Here is a 17,465-nt window from a genome sequence, read left to right as displayed (position 1 = left end):
CAGTAAGAGAAGAAACAATGCTACAAAAGGAGGGACCTTGGGCTCTCCCAAACCAAGGCTGACGTGCAACCTGGGAACATGGGCCTCTCTGCTCATTGCCACCATGCGTTTTTCATGCTTCTTGCTGGGTGAAGGAGACAGGAGGTCACAACCTGGAGAAATCTGAGAGGTCATGTGAGCAAACCACTAGGAATTCTGAGAGAGAGGAGCCATGCTGAGCTGTGTAGGCAGCCAGCCCGGCATTGAGGCCTCTCAAGGAATGCCTTCTTTGTCCTGGCCCACCAGCATTGAGACCTAGGCTGCATCTGGATGAAAGAATAAATGAATGAAGCATTTATTAAGCCCTTACTATGTGCGAAACACTGTAATAAGCTTGGGCAAACCAAGAGAAAAGTCAGACAGTCTGGCTCTCATGGAGCTCCCATTCGAATGGGAGTTCTGCAAGGCAGACAGGAGGGTGCCATGGTCTTCAGAGTACAAGCCAAACAGATGGTGATGCTGCTTCTTTAATGTCATTTCCATTGGTAACTACTTGACAGTGGCAAGGACTAAGCCTTTTTCTGGATCTTCGAGAGCTGCATCTGTACATAGTACCTGCAGGAACCCAGGCTGCATGGCCCCAGAGTTCGCTTCGCCAGATGATGGCTGAGGGTACTGGGCTGGAAGAAATGCTCTTCCCAAGGCTCTAGGGTTCAAGGTCTTGGGCTTTTCCCTTCAGAGTCTGAGGGGAGATGGTGCTTATGGTGGTTGTACTGGTCTGGAACATTCTGCCTCTTGTGTTTCTCTCAGGGAGCTTGGCTGCTTCCCTACATTGGCTTAGTAGTTCTCCAGTAAGTATAAGACGTGAATCTTACTATACGGCTTTGTGAGAAGGGTCCAGCAAACGCTATTGCTCCACGTGAAGAGCACAGCCACATCCTAGAAGATCAAGGATTCCTGAAGGGGCATGGGGCCATTTCTGTGTTCACAGGGCTCACTCCTCTTGGGGAAGAACAGAGAGCTGGGAAGGCAGAGTCTGACACTGACCCCTCTGCACTGGATTATAAACCTGCTGAGACTAATGTCATACAGAAACTGAGTTAAGTCTGACTGCACTATCCCTAAGGATGGAGATAGTATAAGGGTAACATACCTCACTCCACCCCCTGTGGTGGGGGTGGAAATGTGTATACTTTCATACTTGCTGTATCTCCTAAGCAAATATCCCTTTGTGGAAGTGAAGTCATAAGAACTGCTTAAATAAAACTGGGATATTAGTCACTGGTAACTAACAGCAGAATGGGGGCTCCAGTCAGTGTCATTAGAGAAGAGAAAATCCATGCTCTGAAGGGTACCTCTAAAACTCTGACGAGGGGATGTAGCTGGTTCCACTTTGGAAGAGTGAGGGCAAAGCAATCCCTACACGTTACGTTACACAGGTCGTTCCCCCATGAAAAATCAATGGAGGAAAGGGTTGTAGAGGGCATCATGTCTCTGGGCCCTCTCCCTTCTTCCACCCACACCCCCTGGCCAGTAACGAGGGCTTAGAAAGTGGCTCCAAGTGGGAATGAGAAGGAAGGGATGGGCACAAGAGAAATTTCAAAGGAAAGACTAATAGGATTTGGTGAGTGGTTGCTTAGACTAATGAATAACAGGAAAAAATTCCAGGTAGACTCCAAGATTTTAGACTTGAATTACTGGGGAAATGGTTGTACACAGAAAAGCTGAGATGACTGGAGGGGAGGTGATGGGGTGACAGTTGTTTTGGGTATATCTAGCAAGCAGTTGGAGATATGTGATGGAGTCTGGGGTCAGTTTTAGAGACAGAAACTGGAGATTTCTCAGCATAAGGACAGATGATTAAGAGCCATCAGTAAGAATTAGTTTGCCAAAAGAAAGGATCAAAATGCCAGTATGTATGTATGTGTGCCTCTCTTGGCCATGAGGGTGGCTTGAAATTAGGATTTAGTCCTTTGTTATACCTGGGAGGATCTGATGTGACCCTTGCTCACTGGCCACAGAAACTGGATCACTGGAGCTCTGTCTACTACCTATGTCAGTTCTGAACCCTTGTGTCATAGAGAAATAGACTAGAGCCCAAGAGGGACTGCCTCTTGAAGTGAGTGTCAATGACAGCGTCAACCAGATTCTGGAGAATATGAAATATCATTGGCCAACCAATGCAGCCTGTCCCTAAGGACAAACAAGTTGAAAGAAACATTGCAGACTTTAGCTACTAGATAAGCTGTTGACATGGAAGCCAATGGTCTGTAGGGCTCATGGCCTCTGGTGGAAGGAGGCATAAATCCTAGAATAAGAAGTGAAGATGAGTAAAGACTAGGAACTCCGGCAAAGTCTAGTTCTGCCCCAACAAGGTCTAAGATGCCATGCTTGCAGCTAGAAGTCCTGGGACCATAGATCAAGGCCTTGTTTCCCATTACTGGGGCCTCAAGCATCAAGACTGAACATCAAGAGGGCCAAGGCACCAAATGTCAGGCTTGACAGGAAGTCAAGTACATGTGCCAAGTGAGGCTTATCTTCTGCATATGCATCATCCCCTTCCCCAGTGGGATGAAGGACATGTAATTCTTGTCCTGATATCATGTGTAGCTCATTCCCATCTTGGGGGCCCCAGATTTCTGGGCTACTTCATCTCCTCTGTACATGACCTCTCTGCCAAATGTTTAGGGAATGAACACTGCACTTATATCATCTCCATCTCTGTAGGATCCTAAGGGAGAGGTCCAATCTAATCTAACAAGTATTTATTAAATACTTAACCATGTGTCACAAGGCACTGTGATGGGCACTGGGGATACAAAGACAAATCTACCGTGGGAGGATGGGGCAGTGGCAATATAACATGCAAACTGAGAAGCATACCCATGATTATGTGAGGAAAAGAGTACAATGGTGGAATGCAGAAAGGCTCCCTACAAGAGGTGACACAGGAACTCAAAGCTTTGCTATCAAACTTGGACCTTCTGTTTCCCCAATCACAGTGACTCAGTCATCACCTTAAGGGGCCAAAGAGCCTGTCCCCTGCTACCTCTCCTCATCCTCGAATCTCCATTTAGTTCAATCACACCATACCCTTCTACCTTTCCTTCTCTGCCCTTTCAAACAATGGCTCAATCATTAACAAACTTCATCTTTTGCCTCTTCTCTTCACTCTTAATTCTTTTGCAGTCAAAGAGACACCAGACCTCTGGTTACTCCCACTTGCTAGTCCCTCCATACTAGGCCAGGAGGCAAGCTCAGAGTCTCTGCTTTCAGCCCAACCCTGGCCTTTGTCTGTGGCAAGGCAGTATATGTGTTGACCTCCCCTGAAGCACCACGGCCTCCTTAAGAGCTTCACTACAAGCGAGCCATTCACCTCTTTGGCAGGAGGTAGGTAGTGTATTTCGTCATTAGTCCTCTATAATCAAGGCTGGTCATTACACTGATCAGAGTTCCTAATTCTTTCAAAGTTGTTTGTCATTACTATATTGTTGTTTTTGCATCACTTGTTCTTCTACCGCCATTCACTCTGCATCAGATCATTTAAATCTTCCCACGTTTCTTAACTCCAATTCATTCTTACCACCTTCCTTCTCCACTGGAACTCCCAAACTTGTAGATGAAGTCACCCCTCTGGGTTAACAGGGTCCAATACACATTCATGGTACCAAATTACCAAAAGGTACGCTCTGTACTTACTTCACATGCCCCAATTCCTGCCCAATCATGTCTGTCGTACCATTCTAACCCCATTTGGAACTACTCCCTTTTGTGAACTCAATGTTCACAAACTGCCCTCCTACTTCTTACTCAAATTGACTATCCATCTCATGTCTCCAGAAATTGGCATAAGTTGTCCCCCACTTCAGGAATGCATTTTGCCCTTCTCATCCCTGAATTCATCTTCCCTCAAGGCTTGGGGCAGGTGCCTTCTTCCATGAAGTCTCCTCAATCTTGTGAGCACACTCCCCCTTCCCCCACCACACCCCCATTTCTTTGTACAAAGCTCACCACTGCAAATAATATTAATACTGCCCCCCACACACATCCCATACAATCTAAAGCTACTTAAGAGAAGGAACTTTTTTATTCGCATCTTTGTAGGCCCAGAATCTTGCAGATGACAGGTATTTAATAAAGGGCGGGTGAACTGAATTGAACAAGCTTTCATATCTCTGAAGACTAGAAGCATTTACCTCTAGGTTCTGCTGAGAGGGAAGCCAGACCAGATGGCCTCAGCACAAGCTCTCTCTTGGTTACAAATCAGGCACGCTTTTTAAGCTGCTAAGGAACCTTTCAGTACACCGAAAGCTTGAGGACTAAAGTCCACTAGTTCGTTCAGATTCAGAAAAAGCTCAAGAATATTCTCCACACAAAAGGAATCTGCTTTCAATGCAGACCAAGGGAAGGACTGCTTAGTTCCTGCCTTCATTTTCGCAGGGCATGAGTCAGAAGAAAGGAGGAGGCATGTGTACCACTGGAGGGAATGCCCACAGTGGGATTACAGATCCACTCAAGTCCAGGACCCCACAGAGTTGGCCAGAAACCTATGGCACTCACCACCCCTAGAGGCAGGCCAAGATGACAAGCTTAATAAAGGCATTCACAAGCCCTTCTTCTTCCATAGCAAGATTCTTAATTTCTAGCATCTCTTCTTGAATCTTTTAGGAGCGTTCTTTTGAAAGGGACAGCCAGAGACATGCAATGTTGTATACCTCAAATAAAAAGGAGGCTAGTCCTCACTTGACATAAGTGGACCATTCCATCAGACGTCTACATCAAGCGATTTGTATGTGAGGTGAATTTGCCCCTACCCACTCACTTCACTTAACCTATATAACAAAGCTGCACACAAAATAATACCTTTATGCAAGTCATAAAACATACCTAAAATGTAGGTGTTAAGGACTATACCATGATAATAAATAGAATTACAAAATGAAAGGTAAAATTAATGATAATTATGCACAGTAAAGTTAACATAGGTGTGCAGCACTTTGCCCCTTTCCAATCCACTGCACCTTGCCTTTATCACTGGGGGTTGGCTGCACACATTTTTTAAATGAAGCTATGAAGAGATGTTTGGACAGTGGCTCTCTTTTCCCCCTCATATCTGATGATAGCAAATGATATTATTATCAACTAACCTTTGAACTTTTAAAAATCTTGAAGTATCTAGGGGCAGCTAGGTGGTGCAGTGGATAGAGCACTAGCCCTGGATTCAGGAGGACCTGAGTTCAAAGCCAGCCTCAGACACTTAACTTTTACTAGCTGTGTGACCCTGGGCAAGTCACCTAACCCCAATTGCCTCACCAAAAAAAATCCTGAAGTATCTGGATCTATCTTTTCAATACAAGAAAAAAATTCACTCAGGTGCTGAAATGTTCCAGCCAACTGTTTCATTGTGAACCTTTTCGGTTCAACATAGGGTTCCAAAGCTTCTCTTTCTTCTTCTGCAGTCTCTGTGGCTAGAAGCTCAATCAGATCCTCATTTGACACTTCTTCACCATGAGACTCAATCAAATCCTGCACATCATTCTCATCATATCTTTGTCAAATCCACAAAATCAGGAATGAACTGTGGGCACACTATTTTCCAAACTTTCTTCACACATGTTTCTGTTATGTCTTCCCATGCCATAGCAATATTCTATACTGCAAGGTAAATGTTATAGGACTTCCAGAAATCTCTCAAGATTAAGTCTGTATCTGCATCCAAAGCTGCAATTGCCTTGAAATTCACGAAGAACATGCCTTGAAATTCACAATCCCTCCCTAATCCACAGGTTATAATAATCAAGTGGTTGTTGCTGTTCCTCTTTCCTACTCAAAGGGGACCAATGACATCATAATGTTGGGGTCAAGGTACAGTGTGTTCGACTGTGGCTGATTGGTCCAATAAGAGCTCAGAAGACTCTACCACACAGGTTGGGCACAAATAGTCCATCTGTATACTTGGGATGGCAATATCTCTAGATTTGTGTATCTCATGTTTCCTTAGTGCTACTGCAATTCTACTTCCCTCATAGGACACAGCGCCTTCTTTGATGCAGGCATGTCATGTTGAACAGTCCTGTGCCAGTGTCTCCCATGTCTCACAGTCGATTCCAAAGTTCTTCAGAGATACCTTGAGAGTGACCTCCATGTGAGCACTTGCCTTTGTGTGAGTTCTCTATAAAATAGTCTTTTAGGCAAACATATGTTTGGCGCTTGAACAACATGGCCAGCCCACTGGTTTTGTGCTCTCTGCAGTTTGAATGCTTGGCAGTTCAGAAAGAGAAAAGAGGGGGCAGCTAGGTGGCGCAGTGGATAGAGCACCGGCCCTGGAGTCAGGAGGACCTGAGTTCAAATCTGGCCTCAGACACTTAACACTTACTAGCTGTGTGACCCTAGGCAAGTCACTTAACCCCAATTGCCTCACCAAAAAAAAAAAAAGAAAGAGAAAAGACCCCAGTGTCTGGTACCTTATCTTGCTAGGTGATCTTCAGAATCTTCCTAAGACAATTCAAATGGAAGCAATTCTGTTTCCTGGCATGGCACTGAGAGACTGCCCAGGTTTCCCAGGCACACAACAAGGAAAGCGGCACAAAAGTTCTGTAGACTTCCAGTTTGTCAGGCAGTCAAATACCTCTTTTCTCCTTTGGAGCCTTTCAAACAGTGAGCTAGCTCTGGCAATATGTGTGTCAGCCTCATCATCTACATGGACATTCCTGCAAAGTATGTGTACTGCCAGGGTAAGGGAATCTTACTATTTTATTATTTAATAACGAAGCAGTGTTAGGGGGAAGGTAGAACACGTTTCGATTTTCATTAAAATCTTCAAGATGGAGAGGGTGACTGGGGGCATTCTCCAAAACAGGTAGAATCTTGAAAGAAATGCTGTTATCATTATAAAACTTGTCCACTTAGGGAATGAAGCAGTGCATAAACCATGGTTCAAAGATGAAAAGGGTTACCCAATAACTTAGGGGTGGAGAAGTAATGCCCAGGTAGTATTATCTAGCGGATTCCTTTCAGTGCCCTGGGATTTTCTGCTTGGTGCACATGAACAGGTTGTAATTTGCAAGTCCCTCCAAGCAGAAAAGTAACTTTCTATTTTGAAGCTTTATGCCCCTGCATAGTTTTTCTCCCCTACCTAGATGTAGATGGCATTCTTTGATAAAATAGGCCAGTTTCACCTACATTAAAGATTTGCTCTGGCAAGTAGGGACCTTCATATATTATTTTTTGCAGGAACTCTGGAAAGTTCTTTGCTGCTTCAATAGCTGCACTAGCAAGCTTCTTCTGACATCTGTACATTATGAAATCCGGCACGATGTTCAAATCATGCAAACCAACCACTGCTTGTTGTAAATACCTATATTCATTCAATGGGGCTTTACACCTTGGCTTGAATTGTCATCAAGCTTAAAGGAATCTTCTTCTGAGCCTGGGCTTCTATCCACACAGTCCATCATTTTTCCCTCTCTGCACTGGCTTCTCCATGCTCCTTTATATAAACAGCATCCTTCACTACCGTATTCACAGTCAACACTGCAAGGCTAGGTTCACATGCTACTGATGATACCTTTTGTCCTCTTTCATTTTTCTTTCCAAGTCTATTGGCTTATTACAGTTACAGATGGTTCACTTTTCCCCTCTTGAGTACATTTGCCAACAGCCACAGTGAAAATCTAAAGAATCACGACTGAACCCTGGGAGAAGCACAGCATCCCTCACTGTCTGCAGACACATGGGAAGTGACCTTGGGATGCTTCTCAACTTCCCACCACCATTTATGCTATCTACCAGCTGCTTTGCATAAGGAATTCTCATAATTGTTTTTGGAAAGCAGATTTCTTCATGCAAAATCAAATTTGTGTAATGCAAATTCATATAAAACTAGAACTGTCTGTATTAAAGGATGAAAGGAATATATGATTAACTTTTAAGACTGATTGTATAGTCATGCTGTTCCACAAAACACGCTTGGTGCAACTGGCCACTAGATGGCGCTACAGTAGTTAAGAGTGCTGGGCCTGGAATTCAACTATGCCCTCAGACACTGGGCAAGTCACTTAACCTATGTCAGCCTGTCTCCTCATCTGTAAATTGGGAATAATAATAGTACCAAGCTCCCAGGGTTGTCATGAAGACCACATGAGATAATGTTTGCCTGGCACAGTGTGTTATATAAATGTTATTAATATAACCGTTATTATTATATATTATATTATATATTAATATAACCATTATTGTTATGTCAGTATTATTATTGTTATTACTTTCAAGGAAAGAAAAGTGGGGAGAATGCAGATGTCACAGAATATAGTCATTCGTATTTTTTTTATCACTTCCTAAACAGAAAGAAAAGAGCTAATCAAACTCACGTCTTTTGTTTCAACCTTCCGCCGTCGGTATCTGTTTGCTGGGATTGTATCTTCTCTTCATCATCTGACTGTGCTGCATCATTACTGGAGAAAAAGAAGAGAGAAACAGACGAAGACATTTTCAATACTGGGTAACCACCATTTTTTCATTTGACCTTTACCCTTCTTCTAAGGAACAGAAGGCTAAAGGGGGTTAGAAAAGTTGGAAGCCTGGGTGCAAGTGACCTTCCTGGAGAAATTTAAGCTTTGAAAAGTGCTTCATCTGCCGAATCTCATCTGAGCCTCACAACAGCCCTTTCAGATGGTAGCTACGGTCTTCCTCATTTTGCAAATGAGGACAAATCAGACTGAGTCAAGCTCTGACTTGCCCAGAGTCCCAAAGCTACAGACTGAGTGGCAGAGAAGGATGAGATTCCTCCTCACACATGGGCTGTCTAGTGAATATCCCTCCTTACCACGTGACCAGGCCATCTGTTTTGAGCAGACATTTCCCTGATGATATATAGACACTCCCCGCCCCCCCCATCCTTGTGATCATGAATTATTCCTAATATAAAAGTTCATACATTTATGTAAATTGTTCCTTAGATAACCATATTTTTCTCCAAGTCAACTAGTTTCCCAAAGTCATTTCTTCGTCCTAAAGAAACAACAAATTAACAAAGATCAATGGATCTTAAATTAAAATTCCAAGAGGAATGCACTGACTCCACTGGAACTGTGATCCACCCTCTAGTCTAACAGATGAATGACATTTTGTTAGGTATTTCAGTACCTCTTAATTCTTTTCCAGTTTTAGAAATTAGACCTAAACCAAAGATGACTCATAGGTCATTCGAAACCCTAAGAACTATGAACAACTTCATGCACCAATTTAAGTATAAGATACTCTCCTAAAAGGTCATCTTTTTACACACACACATACATATACATATACTTAAAAATAATTGCAGTCATAGTAAAATTAATGTTTACTATAAATTTCTTCCAATTCAAATCAAGATATTTTATACATTTTGATTAAAAAGATCTTGACAAAACAAATTGGATGGACTATGTTTTAATGCCAGAAATACAAACTATGCAGAATAAAATTTAAAACTAAGGAAATTGAAAGCATAAAAAATATATTGTCAAAATTTTTTCTACGTATTGATTGGTACTATAAGAAATGATGAGCAGGATGATTTCAGAAAAACCTGGGAAGGCTTATATGAACTGATGCAGAGTGAAGTGAGCTGAATCAGAACACTGTAAACACCAGAGAAAGAACCAGTGGAGTCTGAATACAAAATAAAGCATACTTTTTTTACTTGTGTGTGTGTGTGTGTGTTTTCTTCTGCATCACTGCTAATATGGAAATATATTTTGCAAGTCTTCAAATTTATAACCGATATTTTATTGCTTGCCCTCTCAATGAATGGAAGAGGGGTAATGGAAAATTTGGAACTTGGAAATTTTTTTAAATTAATGTAAATGTTTTATATGTAATTTAGAAATATTTCATGAAATAAATTTTTTTAAAGGGATGGTTCTCTGGGTGGGTGGGTGGCAAGAGGAAGGATACAGGAGGGATTTTAGGTGGTACAAAAACAAGACATAACAATAAAAATTTACTTTAAAAAATTAACAAAATAAAGCACATGAAAATCCAGCAGTGTACCACAGCCATTCATGCACAGGCATTCATCTCCAATTTTGACCTGCACCTTGCCCACCATTAGAGCTTAATGCTTAATAAAAGTGTTGGGGGTGCAGGGACCAATTTTTAATTGGGGAGTATTAGCTAAGCGGCTCACCACAATATTGGAGCAAGGAAGGAGACCGGCAGCCTCCCTCAAAACGGAACAGGATTTATTTTAACAAGAATGAACTTAAAAAAAAAAAAACCACAAACAGGATCAGTAGGATCAAGGGAAAGGAAATAAAATGGGGAAAGGGAAATCATACAACCTGAAAAAATACCACCACCCAGGAATCAGCTGAGAATATGCAGCAGAACTCCTGTCTCCAGCCTCCAGCTAGAATGCCCAATTCTCCTCCTCCAATCCCAGAAAAACCCCACACAGCCCCAGCCAATGGGATGGCTGCTCTGACAGTCACATGACTGCCCTCACTAGGCTTCCAATCATTATAATTTTGCCAGGCCCATGTAGGTGTCAGTGAGTGGTGATGCCGTGAGGGGCCAGCGCCATGGCAACGGCTACACCAGTGGGTGGAGCACCATGCGGTTTGCGGAGCCCCAGGCCAGTGCGCGCCGAGGCGTAAAAACCTCAAATAACAATGAATTCTTTACATGGGTCAACTTGACTGTCCTGATTTCTCTTTGTTTAAATGAATTCTTCAGTCTGAGGCTATAACTCTGTGGATAGCATCCTACTTGATAATACATATTTTAATACATATTCTTTTAAGAAACTTAAGGTAACAATCTTAGTAGGTCATCCTGAGAATTTCCTTAGAATGAATAGGGCCATTTTGTTACTACCCTGTTAAATTTAATACTTTCTAAAAAATAAATTAGATAATGGAAAGTCATATAGGATCTTTTTTTTGGTTCTTTACAAACTGGACTGTTCATGTTTGTTGGTTAAGTTCAGAATAAAAAAAATTTAAAGTATTAAAAAAAAGAAATCTTTTTCGTACAAATGACAAAGAATTGCTGTAAACCATACCTTACATATTCCTTAGTTCTTCTCATAATGTGTAGAGTGAGTGGATTAATACCTGTAGGCAATTTCTCTTCTGCAAGGCTCAAAGGTATTTCTTCTCCTGTATCAAGGTTCTTAATCATTACACTGGCCAAAATTTCCTAAAGTCAAGAAGACCACCAATAACTGTCACATTTCTGCTTGAATCTTTCAGGAGGATTCTTTTAGAAAGGACATGCAATGCTGTACACTTAAAACAGAAGAAACACTGGATATATTGCTTGAAAAATACTCACAAGGTAGGGACTGACTTAGGGAGTAGAAATGGTGAACACTGACCAATGTTCACAGTATAGTAAAAATGCTACCAAGGATGCAACCAGTCACATGATATGCTGTAATAGACAATGCCATAGAGATACGGTCTCATAATAACAGTACTAAAAAGAATGAGTACACCAGTCTCTATAGAGAACGAAAGATGGATGGAGAGCCTTCCTTCCTATATCCATCCTATTGTGAGATTTAAAATTGGATATTAGATCATAAATCTCCCCTACTTAACCTTTCCCTTAATTTATCTCCCAGACTAGTAAATGGAAGAAGCTTTTGGTTTTCTAGATAGACCTTTTATTGTTATGGTAGTCACAAGGTGATGTTGATTAGAAGGATAGGAAAGTAAAAACACAATACAAATCGTCTTAAGTCTAAGCTTAGTCTATATTCCTTATAAAAACTCACCAAAAGAGAAGGCCACCTTTGGAGAGAGAGAGACCGTCTGTGCCACGCAGTCAGGAGACCAGCAGAGCAGGAAAAAGCCCAACTTCCGTTCTCTCCTTGTCTTTTAAGCTCGCACCCCGGAAGTCGAGTGCGTAGCAGGCAGTCTGACGTGCGCAGCAGGCGGACTGTTGGTCTCCTCCCCAAAAGGGTGGTCCTTCAAAAACTGGAGTCTTTCAGTTATCCTAACCGACTGTTAAAAAACTTTCATATTTTTTACCACACTATGTAGAGTGAAAATCTTAACATCTCACTTCTTTTTGCAGCGAGGTAGTATCTGGATTACAGTTTCTCTGCTCCTCCACTGTCACCCCATCCTTTCTTCTCTCTGTTCTAGACTATTCCTGCCATGGCTCCATGCCAACCACAGGGTCCCTATTCTGGTCCTGATTACTCTTCTCCAATTTCTCAGCTCAGTTAATTCCTTTCTATTTTGGATGAAAGCACTCAAAAGCAAAGTGTATACACACTGCGTGATGTCTGGTATGGACAAAAATATATGCCTGTAGTCCTGGGTATTTAACTTTAGAACTAAGTTGACCTTTGGAATTTCCTATAAACCATGGTGCTTGCTTTGCTTTTTACTACATTATCAATGCCATTATATGATTCTGACTTTTTTTTAAAAGGTATCATCACCATCTTTTATTTTCTTTTTTTTTGGTGAGGCAATTGGGGTTAAGTGACTTGCCCAGGGTCACACAGCTAGTAAGTGTTAAGTGTCTGAAGCCAGATTTGAACTCAGGTCCTCCTGAATCCAGGGCCAGTGCTTTATCCACTGTGCCACCCAGCTGCCCCCATCTTTTTTTTTTTTTAACTTACTATGTGCCAGACACTGCGCTAAGTGCTTTATAAATATTATCTTATTTGATTCTCAGGACCACCCTGGGAGGTACTATTTATTATCCCCAATTTGCAGATGAGGAAACTGAGGGAAACAGAAGTTAAACAACTTGCCTAGGGACATATAGCTATTAGGTCAAGGTCACATTTTCCCTTTATGATGAATAATCAAAGGAAAGTTACAAAATAATCTTCAAGGTCAGCTCCAATGTTCTTAATTTGTTTTGCATTATGATGCTTTTAACCATTAAAAAAAAAGCCATTTCAACTGTTACCTCATCAGTGAGTTCTCTTCCAGAATTGGACCTTGGTCTTTGAGGACCCATCATCTCTCCTGTTACTGTCTGCCCATCAGATGCTTTTCCATTTTCCTGAAATTATAAGTTTATAAAAAGCAAATCCAACAGACAATTTCAGAGAACTTTCAATTAGCCATTACCACACACAGCTGTGAAGAGCTTCAATATTTCTGATGATGGAGGCTATTAAAATGGAAAATGGAAAACATCCATTTTAGAGACTTAATATTCCTAGCATGCTGAAGGCTGTCCACACTACTCCCCCTCCATTACCCACAAAGTAGCTGTTTCTTTAACCTTGACAATAAAGAAATGTTCTCTATTTGGACCTGCCGAATAGGGCTTTAGCACTCTCCGTGGAGTAGGGTAACAGAAAGAAACAGGACAGCTGCTTTGCAGGCCTAAAAGGGCTGACAGCCCCAGGGGAGCTGGACCAGGCAAGCATTCCTATATTTTGCCACCCCTTAAGCTCGGCCACCTGTTGTGCTTTATGCACGTTCACATTTGGCACACCCTGGGCATGCCCCCACTAGCTAAGAGGTTTTCATGTTTTAAAATAATAAAGTAAAAATAGCCCCCATTTGGGCAGAACTGGGTCAGGAATGTGAGGTATTTTCAGTCTTCTTTTCATCATCCCTACAGTGACACTAAGGCCAGCTGGGTGGGGTGGTGTGAAGAAAGCACGAGGTGAAATATAATAAGAACACTCTCCAATAGATGAGGGGTCTAAGGATGAGCATAGGCAGTTCTCAAAAGAAGAGAAAGCCAAGCTAGTAACATGCCCCCAATCATTAACGATTACAGAAACGCTTCTTAAAATAAACCTTGCTTTCAACTCACATCCATCAGCTGACTGACAAATATAATATCAGATGAAAATGGTCAATGTTGGCGGTGGCAACACAGACACACACATGCGCCAATGATGGAATTCTAAATGAACAAGTTCAATTATTCCGGGAAAGAATTGGGAATTTTACAAGGTAGTCGCTAAATCATATTCCAGTAATTCCGGTACTAGGCACATAACTAAAGTGGGTCAAAGACAGGAGGAAAGGCCCTCTGTACACCAGGGAACTTCCTTTCTAGTTCACCACACTCAATGGTTAAGACAAAACCCAACGAATAGGACAGGTACAGGGAGACTTGGAAAGACTTATCAATAAGTGTGACATCAAATAAGCAGAACCAGGAACACAATGCTCATAATAACAGAAAGAGAGCCCCAAGAAGACATCAGAACTCTGGTCAATGTAGTGACAATCCTGATCTCAGAGGCCTAGCAAAGCCAAAGGACAGAATGAGCCATCCACAGCCAGATATGAACGGCATGTAGCCAGTCTCTCTGAACTCTAATTCTTTGTTACAATGGAGAAGAGAAATCTATTTTGGGGAGTCAGTGGGGAGTGCAATTTTCCTTTAGTGATGTCTCAACATATACTAAACTTTTAAGGACTCTCTGTTACTTATGACAAGGATCGATGAAGCCATGAGCCACCAATGCATCTCATTCGAACAAGCTGACTTGCCTGGGGCACACAGAAGGGTTTTAAGTGTCTTACCCAGGGTCAAGCAGCTAGTAAGTGTTTGAGAAAGGATTTGATCCCCAGTATTCCTGGCATGATACATTCTATACATGTGATTCATTCATTCTTTCTTTCTTTCCTTCCTTATTATTGTTGTTATTACTATTATTGTCATTATTATTAGGGTGAGGCAATTGGGGTTAAGTCACTTGCCCAAGGTCACAAAGCTAGTAAGTGTCAGGCGCCTGAGGCCAGATTTGAACTCAGGTCTTTCTAACTCCAGGGCTGGTGCTCTATCCACTGCACCACCTCGCTACCCCACACATGTGATTCTTACATACACAAGTAGTCATGGCAGCAGCTGCTCACATTTCCACAGCACTGTTCTAAAAGGTCAATGTGTTCAGATGAAAACACAATAGTAACCTAAATTTCAATTGTTTCCATAGCTTCCTTTCCTTTTGGTAAACTAGTTTAACATTAGGTGTGACTTCTGTGTGTGATGTCAAAAACAGAAAGCAAGAAGTCAAGATCTTCTATCTCTGGCCTAGTTTTGGAGAAGTGATCAATCCTTCTTGCCTCGGTAGATCTAAATGCACTCACCTGGTCAGTGACAATTTTCTCTCCACTGGTTGCACTTGCCAAATCAAGGGAAGGTTGTGCATCCTTGGGCTGGGGTTCAGAAGACATACTGGGAGTCAAGGCACTACCAGATGTAAAATTCTCTCTAGGAACTACAAGAGACTCAGCATTAGGGAGAAAACACCCACATCATTCCAATGAACCATCCCAACAGCAAGATTAGAACAGAAACTTCCAGTTTCCTCTACTTGATATGACGTGACTTTCAGTGTCCAGGACAACTATCCTTCTGCCTAACTCTACTGCTTGAATCGCCTGGTCCCTAGATTTCATAGTCAGCCTAAAGTATACTTACCTTCTAGCTCTGATGCTTTCATCTCCAACTCCGACTCACTTTTCTTCTTCCGGGGCGGGGGAGCGGGCCGGGCAGGAGGGGGTGGTCTGGGTGGAGGGAGATGGGCTGGTGGGGGAGGCCGAGCAGGGACGGGCTTCTTAGTGCTCGCCACGATATCTGGCTCTACAGGAATATGCCTTGGGGGTTTGACCGGAGCTGGTTCTTCTGCTGTAGCGACGTCTTTGGGAGGGAAGATGTCTGTCGATAGTTGTTCTACAATGTCAGTCTGTTTGATTTCTTCTTCATTTTTGGTTGCCTCTTCTTCTGTTTCCGTTACATTATGCTCATTGGCTGAACTGATTTCTGATCCCTGAGTGGTTTCACTCGCTTGCTTCTGAGAGGGACCTTCGTAAGAACAAGGATATGTGCTAGACTCATGCTTGGGTTTGGTTTCATCAAATGTATTCTGCTTTTCTCTTTTTTTAACATCGTGTGACACCTTATCTGTGGCTAAGAGTCCAGGGATATTGCTCAGAAGGTCTGTTCTAACAACCAGAGTACTCGTAGTGGAGTCTGGATCAGAATGTTCTTTTCCCTTGGAATCCAAAGGTGGTTCTTCAAGCTGCTGGACTTTCTGGCTCTCCTCAATAATACTGTCAATAATCTGAAGAAGGAGAAAAGTTGAGATTTTTATGAAGGCCTTCATTGAACCTCTAAGGCACCTCAGATTGTCCACGTAGTGACAAAAGAATCCGACCAACCAACCCTGGAGATTAACTAACGTTCAGGCCGAGTCTTCTATTGAAGCCCAACCTTTCGGTTCCTATATTCATGCCATATCAGTGGAAATGACTGTTTAGAGAGTTATTAGCCCAGTCAATCAGGTGTCCAAACACCAACTCGAACCTTAATAACAATAGAAATGGACATGTATATAGTTGGAATCTTTACAAAGCACTTTGCTCACAAAGCTAGTGTAAGGATTCTCTCTATTTTACAAGTAAGGGAACGGAGGCCAGACAGGTGCAATGACATGCCCATAGTCATACAGCTAGTAAGTGTCACAGCAGGATCTGAACCCAGGAGGCATAATGGAAAAAGAGCTGGACCCATAGCCAAGGAAGTTCAGTTTCAAACCCCAGCTGTGTTGTGGGACCCTAGCCCAGTCCTGGACCTTCACTTGCCTCATATATAAATGGGGGTGGAGCTGGGCTGAATACCCTCTACATCCTAAGATTTTACCCAATATCAATAATATTAGCAAGCATTGATATAGCCCTGTAAGGTTGGCGAAGCAATACATAGATAGATATATAAAAATAAACTCATTTGAGATTCACAACAACCCTGGGAGATAGGTGCTATTATTTTTCCCATTTAACAGAAGAGGAAACAGAGGCAAACAGGGTTATGTGACTTGCCCAGGGTCGCACAGCTAGTAGGTGTCTGAGACCAGATTTGAACTTCAGTCTCCCTGATTCCAAGTCCATGCAGTGTTCTGTCCACTGTGGTGCCACCTAACTGCTGGTACAAAAAGAATTCAAGGTTTCTGGCTTTATACACCTGCTAATGCCTCTAAGGAAAGGGTAAAAAACCCAGAAAGGTACCAGAAAAGAAATGAGGCCAAAAGATGCCAAGCTCCAAGTAGGCCTCCTTTTCTGTAGGAAGGCCAAAGCCAGATCTGGCTCAGCAATGCTTCTCAGACAACAGTAGAAAGCTAAGGGACAAGGAAGCCTGGTGCCTATGCCAAGGCTGGAAGAACAGCTGGGGGAAGATCTATAGTTCTCCAAGTCCAGCAGGAAGCTTGTCCACCAACCTCTCGACTGTTCCATGGAAAAGGGCTTCTGAATAAGAGGTTCCATAAGGTGCCTGCCCATGACTTAGATGAAGATGTACCCTAGTCCAGTCAAAACAATCCAATCAGTGCTTTGAATAATTCCTTCACTGGGACACTCCCCTTCCTTGACCACTTAGCTCTGCCATTTCCCTTACCCTACTCCTGGCCCTCAGAAGTGTGTTGGAACAAATCATTGAAGTGTGCTCATCGGGCCCAGCACAAATTTCTACTGACTTTCACAAGGGTATTCTGGGTACTCAGTACTGCT

At 42.4% G+C, this 17,465-nt stretch overlaps 1 protein-coding gene across 2 annotated transcripts in view; it reads right to left on the bottom strand.

Annotated features, from left to right (window-relative positions):
• WDR44 (WD repeat domain 44) overlaps window positions 1–17,465 on the bottom strand; it is an 86,507-nt gene that overhangs the window by 28,990 nt on the left and 40,052 nt on the right. For both annotated transcript variants that reach the window (XM_043974342.1, XM_043974343.1), the window contains 5 exons: window positions 15,382–16,024; window positions 15,048–15,178; window positions 12,895–12,990; window positions 11,024–11,160; window positions 8,349–8,432 (listed from right to left, as the gene is read on the bottom strand). In XM_043974342.1, the coding sequence (XP_043830277.1) occupies window positions 8,349–8,432; window positions 11,024–11,160; window positions 12,895–12,990; window positions 15,048–15,178; window positions 15,382–16,024 (1,091 nt within the window). The remainder of the gene's footprint in view (window positions 1–8,348; window positions 8,433–11,023; window positions 11,161–12,894; window positions 12,991–15,047; window positions 15,179–15,381; window positions 16,025–17,465) is intronic.

The sequence above is a fragment of the Dromiciops gliroides genome, chromosome X, assembly GCF_019393635.1.
Source record: "Dromiciops gliroides isolate mDroGli1 chromosome X, mDroGli1.pri, whole genome shotgun sequence".
In the NCBI taxonomy this organism is placed as follows: Eukaryota; Metazoa; Chordata; class Mammalia; order Microbiotheria; family Microbiotheriidae; genus Dromiciops; species Dromiciops gliroides.
Note: the sequence above shows the minus strand (reverse complement) of the source record. Positions and strands in the feature narration are given on the sequence as shown.